The sequence below is a fragment of the Arachis ipaensis genome, chromosome B01 (genome assembly GCF_000816755.2).
Source record: "Arachis ipaensis cultivar K30076 chromosome B01, Araip1.1, whole genome shotgun sequence".
NCBI classification, from domain to species: Eukaryota; Viridiplantae; Streptophyta; class Magnoliopsida; order Fabales; family Fabaceae; genus Arachis; species Arachis ipaensis.
The window spans coordinates 72,205,393-72,214,475 of NC_029785.2; the positions used below are offsets into that span (position 1 = coordinate 72,205,393).

Here is a 9,083-nt window from a genome sequence, read left to right on the forward strand (position 1 = left end):
ATTAATAACAAAAATTATTTAGATTAATTACTTAAATAATTATGATTCAATTAAAAATTGTCAAATTGTGAAAGAGTATTTTATTTTTTAAATAAATAGACGAGATTGAAAAAGATCTATTAGTTATTTACGAGTTAAGTCTTAAAGTAGTCCCTAAACTTGCATTCGAGCCTCAAAGTAATCCCTAACATTAATAATTCTTCAAATTCGTCCCCGAAATTACACTCCGGGACTCATAGTAGTCCCTAAGATATTTTCCGTTCATCAAAACTTTAAAACGACGTCGTTTTGAACAAAAAAATAAAATAAAAAAGGCGTAGCATAGACCCCCAATTCGAACCAAAAAAAGAAAAAAAAAAAAGAAAGTGTAGCGTAGAACCAACCCCCCTTCCAATTTCCAATCTGTTCCATCTCTATCCCCATCCCCAACCTTCCCCTTCTCCTTCCCCATCCCCATCCCCTTCTCCGGATTTCGTCGAACTGTAATCAACCCCTCAGAAGCTGGTGCACTGGAATTCCATCTTGTTCTCAGTAAGAGCACCAGTTTTATCTGAAAAGACATACTTAATCTGTCCCAAATTTTTATTGATATTCAAAACCCTACACTGAAACCTTGACTTGGTAGTCCTATCATACATTTTATCATCTCTGATCATGAAATAAGCCTGCCAACACGAACAAGCTCCATCGAAATGTACAACGAAATTGGAATCATAACCTGAAAAACTATAACTGACATGAGAAATGTGAAAATTATCTCTCAAAACCAACCATAATACTTATACTTCTTCGGTTTCCCCCTGGAGAAGCTCAGCTTCCGGTAATACGGCATCAAATCAAGCTCGTCTTTGTGGCGCTTCAACCAAATCGCAGCACAAACGAACGTGACTGTACACAAAGCAACAAGAAAGCAAGAGAGCATGATGATCTCCGAATTCATTCGAGTCTCGAGCCGGCTTCTCTTTGACCGCGCACCGGAGCTGTTGAGCATAGCTTTAGTCTCACTGTCACAGTAAACAGCAACTCCCAAAGCCCAGCTTGTGTTCTTAAGCTCGCATCCTCTAAACACAATGTTCGATGATGCAAGAGACAGTTTCTTTCCATCAACTTCCATGTTAGCTTGGAATCCATAAATGTTTCGATTCGGTTTTTCGCACTTGATTATTCCATAAATGTAACTATGGGGATGGGGAAGAGGAAGGAGAAGGAGAAGGAGAAGGGGAAGGAGAAGGAGAAGGTTGGGAATGGGGATAGGGATGGAACAAATTGGGAATTGGAAAGGGCGGGTTGGTTCTATGCTACACTTTCTTTTTTTCTTTCTTCTTTTTTTTGGTTCGAATTGGGGGGTTTACGTTACTCTTTTTTTTTTTGTTCAAAACGACGTCGTTTTAAGGTTTTGATGAATGGAAAATGTCTCAAGGACTACTATGAGTTCTGGAGTGCAATTTTGGGGACGAATTTGAGAAATTATTAATTTTAAGAATTACTTTAAGACTCAAGTGCAAGTTCAGAGACTACTTTGAAGCTTAATTCATTATTTACTTTATAATAATAATAATCATCATCATCTAAATTTATAAGTTAATAAAAATCATCTATAGACTAACTATTTGTTTATTTATAGCGAAACAGAAAACAAAAACATGCTATGGGGGTGCGCAGAACAGTGTGTGAGAATCTCTACCACTTCAACCCCAACCACAGCTTAGCCGGCTAAGGGCTAACAACACTCCCTCGGCTTATCCCTTCATCGATTTTCTCTCTAGAAAAAACATAAATAAATAAATAGGTAAACAAATAAAACAAAAAGGAATCCAAAAAGAATCCACATCCCACAAAGTCCGACTTATCCGAGAATAAAAGGCTTCTTGGCCTTCACTCTTCGAACCTTATGCGTTCTGACACTTCCAAATTCCCCAAACCCTTCCACCTCACGTAAGGCAATCTACGAGTTTCCGAAACTCACTCCAACAAAAAGAGAGAAACACAGAAAGACCAAAATACACCGCGCTGGTGGAGGAGGAATGGCCACCACTAGCCTCGACGGCGCCGGAGAGGATCGTGTTCTGGCGACGGCGCAGCAGATCCTCATGAGTCTCAACACTCCCAAGGAGGTTCGCCAGGACATGCTCCTCATTTTCTCCTCCTTCGATAACCGTCTCTCTACCATTTCTGACCTCATCGACGCCGATAACGACTCCAAGTCCACCATCTCCGACGCCGTTCCCGCCGATGAGGAGGAACAAGAAGACCTTGACCGCCTCGAGGCCGCCATGAAAGTCATCCTCCGTTGGGACGCCTCCTTCTCCGGCGGCGGCGATTCCTTGCGCCACTCCACCTCCATCCTTGACTCGCATGTCCACAGAGTAGAGTACTTCTCTGCCGTTGATGACATCATCCAGTGGATCGATGAAAATCTCTCGTTAGCGCTGCCGTTGCCACCTCGCCGAGCCGCCATGTGTGACCGCGCCGAAAAGGCTATCCAGATCGCGATGACAAGGCTCGAGCACGAGCTCCGCCATGTGCTGATCCGCAGCACCGTCCCCCTAGACGCCGACAGCCTCTACAGCTCGGTGCATAGAGTTTCACTCTCGTTGGCCTCACACGACGGCGCCGCCGCCGCCGAAATCGACGGAAGCTCGGAGAGCTTTGGCAAAACCCCAAATCACCGGTTCCACGAGCGCGTCGCGAGCTTTGAAGACGAAAACGAAAACGATGGCGTTTCAATCGATTTGGTGCATCCCGATGCGGTTCCAGAGCTGAGAGAAATCGTAACTCGAATGATAAGGTCTGGTTACGAAAGAGAGTGCCTTCAGGTTTATAGCGGTGTTAGGCGTGACGCTTTGGATGAGTGCTTGGCTATTATTGGTGTCGAGAGGTTGAGTATCGAAGAGGTTCACAGGGTTGAATGGAAGGTTCTAGATGAGAAGATGAAGAATTGGGTTCATGCTGTTAAGATTAGTGTTGTGGTTTTGCTGAGTGGTGAGAAGAGGCTCTGTGAAAATGTGTTTGGGGATTTGGTTGAGGTCAAAGAGGTATGTTTTAATGAGATTGCTAAAGGGTGTGTTATGCAGTTGCTGAATTTCGCCGAGGCTGTCTCAATTTGTAAGAGGTCCCCGGAGAAATTGTTCAGGATATTGGATATGTACGAGGCATCGAGGGATGTTCTGCCTGATTTGGAGGCGATGGTTTCTGATGAGTTTGTGGCTGGTGAGGCCAGGGGAGCGCTTAGTGGACTCGGCAATGCCGTGATAGGGACGTTTGCCGAGTTTGAGAATTGTATTAGGAATGAGACTTCCAAGAAGCTGGTGATTACAGGGGATGTTCATCCGTTGGCTCGATATGTGATGAACTACCTAAAGTTGCTTGTGGATTACAGTGAGCCCTTGAACTTGCTCTTGGAAATCAGAGAAGAGGATCTTTATCGGGTTCAAAATGATTTCAGGGGTGATGTTTCCCAGATAGAGGCCATTTCTCCCTTAGGACAAAGAACGTTGTTGTTGATGTCTGAGCTTGAGTTTAACCTTGAGGAAAAATCAAGGCTCTATGAGGACAATGCGCTGCAGCAGATATTCTTGATGAACAATCTCTATTACCTAGTGTGGAAAGTAAGAGACTCCGAAATCAGGAAGGTCTTAGGGGATGATTGGATCCGGAAGCGCCGTGGCCAGATACGCCAGTATGCTACAGGCTATCTCAGGGCCTCTTGGACCAGAGCCTTGGCTTGTTTGAAGGATGAAGGAATTGGAGGGAGCTCTAGTCTTAGTAGTGCCTCAAAGATGGCCTTGAAGGAGAGGTTCAAGAGTTTCAATGCCTGTTTTGAAGAGATTTATAGGATTCAGACAGCTTGGAAGGTACCGGATGATCGGCTTCGTGAAGAGCTGCAGTTATCTATTTCGGAGAAGGTGATTCCAGCGTACCGCTCGTTTGTGGGAAGGTTTAGCAGTCATCTAGTAGAAGGAAGGCATGCTGGAAAATACATTAAGTATACCCCAGAGGATCTTGATACCTATTTATTGAATTTATTTGAAGGGTCCCCTGCTGTATTGCATCACATAAGGAGAAAAAGTACATAGACTATATAGGTTGTTTATAAAGGGTGAACTCATTTTAGGAGGATTAGTTGGAAAAAAAAAAAAGAAAAGATTTCTTATCCTGTGTATGTTATGTGTTTTTCCTAAATAGCTGTTAGTTTTTCAGGTGCAATGGGGTTTTATGAAATCCACGTTTTTTTTCCTTCATTTGGCTGTCAATACTGTTGTATCTTTTGTATATATTCACAGGTCTAGTGTCTCAAACGGTACTTGCAGTTTTTTATTGCTCTATGCTTATGTCCAAGAGTGATGAAATGAAATAATCTCTAGTTTAGCAGAAACTGGATTCTGGATATGCTAAATGTTGAGTTTGCTAACGAAAAGGTTCAAGTGATGATCAAAATATTGTCAATGAAGCAAGAAGAATCGGATGAAGAAAGTTGCATATTAATTTGCTGAATGAAACAACGTGAGAACATGTTATGTTGGTTGGTCGTTGAAAGTTATGGTTAGTGTGAGCAGTACAATGATAATGTCATTTACTCATTTTCTAACACCTATCATCAAGCATTATTAGATGCTATATGTTTGTTAACTTTCCATTCCGGGACAACTTAGAACAGCCTCTATTTTTAATTCCTCACTTTGTGCCTCTGGCCCCAGGGTATGTGGATCTATATCCTATGATTGGTCTTATTCAACAAAGTGTTTTAACTAAAGCAGCTCTCCTCTTATTTTCTTCAAGTGTCACATGTCCAACATTTTTCTTTTTCCAACTTCATATGTTATGTTAACATAGCAACTGCAAAATGAGAAATCCCAAATTCTTGATTTACTTTGCAAGTTCACGAGTTATACTCTTTCCAAACTAAAGGAGGATGGATAAGTCATAAGTCTTGCTATCGATATGGTAATGAATTTTCCAATTTCCATTAGGTTCTGAGTACTATATTCATTTTGAATATCGAACCTTGTTCAATTATCCAAAAAATAAGGGTTTGTTAAATTACAGAAGTTGACAAAAGTCATGGTTAATTTACAGTACTCAAAATCTCACGCTACGACACTGGTCAAAATGCGGAGCAAGCAACTTGCACACAGCCTAATACTACAAAGGTCCAAGCTCCCATCTTCAACCCTGAAGAGAAGCACATAGATCTATTTGTAATTTTTTTTTTCATTTTAGAACATAAGTATATATAAAAAAGATACTGAGACAGCATGTTATTCTTCATTAACAGTTTGGTTGTCAAACCCGGCAATCCAGAGGCAGGGGAAGAACACCATCAAAGAAATCACCAAAATAGCCACGTGGCTCGTGTACTAGCCTTGAGATGATATCCCTCAGCGTGATAAGTCCTTGTAGATTCCCATCATCATCGACGACATAGACTCGATGAATCTTCTCATCATCAAGCAATTTAATCAGATCCTTGATCGTGCAATGAATTTTACATGTAACTAATTCACTTGACATTGGGTTTGCATCTTTATTCTTCTCTAGGTAGCTTCTAACTGCTGTCACAAAGTCCTTTACTGTAATAGATCTGTGATTGAGAGAACATCTGATCAGGGAATGAAGTAAAGAAACACATATAAAGGAAATATAATTTTATCTCACAAATTTAGGTTGTGTTTGTTTCATCCTTTCAGCTAAACAAAGTAGCTTCTAAAAAGAAAAAAATAAGCTATGAAACCAAATTCTCTTAATGTAATGACACACCTATAATCATGGTAGATTTCTGGGGCAGTTAGCAAGAACTGAACATCTCGCAAGCTTATGTTACCAACTGCCTTGCCTTGATCCCTATCCATCACAGGCACCCCTCCAATCCTCTTCTTCCTCATCAATTTAAATGCTTGAAGCACTGGTTCATCCTCATAAACCTGAGAAGGTGGCAACACTCCACTGAGAAGGTGGCAACACTCTACAACTACAATTTATATTGTTTTCAAGATATCTAACAGAGTTTTTTCTCCATATCTACTAGAGTTTTGAGAATTCTACTTAACATGGTTCAAATTTCAATGCAGCAGAGAGCTAAAGCTTACCATCTTGTATCTAAGCAGAATAAACATCTTCGAACTCGGGGATGTATTTGCCAGGTTGATAACATTAATGGGTGATAGTTAGGGAAAATTAATCTCATCTTCCTTAACTTTTAGTGAATTGACCTTGACTCTCCTTTATTTCTAGAAATATACATAGTACTAACCTCAATATCCTTGTATTTTCTAAAATGACACTAAACCCCACTTGTAAACATAGTACTAACCTCCTCTAAACTGAAGCTTAGGAGAGATCAATGTCACTAACAAGTGGGGGTCATGTTGAATCTCACCAAATCTTAGAGGCGGTTAATGTAAATTTACCCTCATAGTTCCAATGGCATGAAATATTCCAATAAAGGTTATGTTGGTATAGTATACACAGGATTATAATGTACTAATGTATGTAAAATATAATATGGCATTATGCTAATAACAAAGTCTACTATTTTATATTCTAGATTGATGATAATGCAAGTCATTTTCCTTTACAAACCTTGATGATTTGGTCTGGTGTCACCAAGGGAAGACCGACTTCAGATAGACTCTTGGTTCCCCAGCTTTCAAACCACTGAAGCCCGGCACATTCCGCTAGCATATGAATCACTGCAGATTGTGTAATAATGTTGTCAATTCTATCAGCACCTAAATCCACCACAGGGACACTCTTCATCTTGTACTTAGAAAGCAGCAACAGCATGGTTAGAAACGAGTTTGATCTCTCCAAAGCAAGAAATGGAGCCCACCGGAACGTCCCTGAAATATCGCAGACCTGTTTGCACCCAGAAAAGAAAAACTAGTGAAATAAATAGACAAATATATAAGACTAAATCAAACAGATGGAATAGCTGGAACAAATAGCAGTTGAAATACAAATAGGTGAAATAATTGCAAAGACAAGTATGGACCTTGGTGTTCTTGTAAGGTTCAGAAGAAATGAGATCCTCAAAGAAGTTCCCTGAAGTGGTTGCAGCAGATCCAAGGCCTAAATTTTCAAGTTCTAGAGCAAAGGTTAATCCGTTTGCTTTAGCTGCAATAGCACTTGCACTGGTTGGAGTGTTTGGAGTGGATGGACTTGTAGGAGTTGTAGGTTCAGACTGCCAAAAAGCATAGACCCACATTGGCTTAGTGCAAAAATGTTGGTTAAATTAATTCCATTTTCATATGGTCCACGATTATTGCATTTAAAACATTATATTATAACATGCATAGATAGGAACAATCACAATCACATTCAAATCTCCCTTATATAGCAACAAAATTGTGTATCACCACCATATACATACCAAAATATGACATTCATATTTGCCACTGCTAGATTTTCAATTATACATAATTTCAAACATTACTACAGTGAGAAAGGGGGGAACTAAAGGTGAATTGACATGTGTCTAACCTGATGCAGAATCCATACAGCAATTCCAGCAAACTCAATTATTCCGATGTATCTATCAAGCCAACTTGCATCTTCAGGTGCGTGAACATTCACCACAGGTGCACTCAGAATGTTGTGACGTGCCAGTACTTTTACAGCTTCGGCTAGTGTGGCATCTGATTTTATCTCAAGTTCTACAATACACACCAAAAAATAAAATAAAACAAAAATACACATGCTTAGACATCAATGGATACTATCATGGTTGCGAGTTGTGATCAAATATTATATTGCTCTTCAACCGAGTAGGACCAAAATGATGATCCAGAAGTCCAAACTCGACAGATTGAAGTGAAAGCGCATCAGAATAAATTTGAAGCATTTTCTTGCTTTATAGATCCTTATTGCTACCATACCTTTGTTTGAAGGAGCCATTGGAAACGCAGAGACTGGGATGCTTTCAAAGCAGGCATTAAGCTTCTCAGTAGGACTTAGCTGTGGCTCCATAACATCCCAAAGATCCTCCACTCTCAACCCAAGCTTCGCTTCTGGGCTTCTTGGACCCTCTGCCACCATTGTATTCATTGCCATAATTTTCTTTCTCTTTTTCTCTGTGTGTAACTGCAATGTTGACAAGCTTATAACATGATCATTCTTCTCCAACACATTCCCATAAATAACTGAACCATATAGGATCACATAACCTACTCAACACAAATATAAACCATCGTTGGATTCACATCCTTCTTACATTGGCTTTTGTAATGGTGACACCTGGATGGATATGATTTGGTTACACACTGTAGATCAACTTAGCGGTCAACGAGAATAGTTATGTCCTTCCCTTATTATTCGTCATGCTTATCCAAATTTGTGTTTGTTTATTATTGATTAGAAAGCACATCCTCATCCGGGTTTTACTATCGGCCACACTGATGTGAGCTAGGGAGTGGTTTGCGCTCATGGGATTGAATTGAGTGACGATTCATGGGGCTAATTAATTATTAATTTTTTTTATTTTTTCTGTCATAATTAATCTTTTGGCCTAAACAATTAATTAATAAGGATGAAACATATGTTGATTTAATTTATTTTAGGTGAATTCTATGATGTAGAAAGAAAAAATTTTCTACACCTATAGAATACTTGTGGCATAATATAAGAAGGACATGTGGATATTTGTAACTGATTGATAGTTCAGCAATAACAGGAATAATAGACAGATTATAATTTGTTGCAGTAATTTGTAGTGCATTATTAAATAATTAACTATTTGATAAAATGTAATTACAGTTTTTAATTATTTTTTATGGACCAGGTGAGTTAGTTGAGAGAGTTTTGTTTGACCAATAATCATGAAGCACAAGACGAATAAAAAATATTTGGATGGGATGCAGTGTTTTCCATAAATCTAGTGAAAAAAAAAGATCAAAATTTTAAACTGCTACCCCAAAAAAAAAAAAGCTGAACCACATTTTTAATATTTATTTATTTAGTAGATTTTGATAAATATGCCAATTTTAAAATTAGGGGACCATAATTTGGTGTTTGGGTAAGTTATATAATTAAAATATTTTTTTTACAATGCAAGATATTATATTATAAAGTAACTATATTTTAAAAGT

At 39.1% G+C, this 9,083-nt stretch overlaps 2 protein-coding genes across 2 annotated transcripts; one reads left to right on the forward strand and one right to left on the reverse strand.

Moving 5' to 3' along the window:
- On the forward strand, nucleotides 1,946–4,590 carry LOC107631636 (exocyst complex component EXO70B1; the record flags this gene model as incomplete). The annotated part of the gene is given in 1 exon segment (XM_016335144.2): nucleotides 1,946–4,590. A coding segment is annotated over 1 exon segment (2,052 nt). The 3' UTR covers nucleotides 4,077–4,590.
- Nucleotides 4,984–8,292, reverse strand: LOC107631644 (SNF1-related protein kinase regulatory subunit gamma-1). Its single transcript, XM_016335156.2, has 6 exons — nucleotides 7,875–8,292; nucleotides 7,480–7,652; nucleotides 6,992–7,180; nucleotides 6,580–6,855; nucleotides 5,758–5,921; nucleotides 4,984–5,581 (listed from the first exon to the last, which is right to left on the reverse strand). Exons 1-6 carry the CDS (start codon nucleotides 8,047–8,049, stop codon nucleotides 5,284–5,286), a joined length of 1,275 nt encoding a protein of 424 aa, XP_016190642.1. The 5' UTR covers nucleotides 8,050–8,292; the 3' UTR covers nucleotides 4,984–5,283.

Bases quoted from the DNA above. Each gene is read 5' to 3' on its own strand.
- LOC107631644 (XM_016335156.2), bottom strand. From the start codon at position 8,049: ATGGCAATGAATACAATGGTGGCAGAGGGTCCAAGAAGCCCAGAAGCG. The intron at 7,653-7,874 runs GTATGGTAGCAA...TGTGTATTGTAG, and splicing joins AATGGCTCCTTCAAACAAAG to AACTTGAGATAAAATCAGAT. The intron at 6,856-6,991 runs GTCCATACTTGT...GGGTGCAAACAG, and splicing joins AACCTTACAAGAACACCAAG to GTCTGCGATATTTCAGGGAC.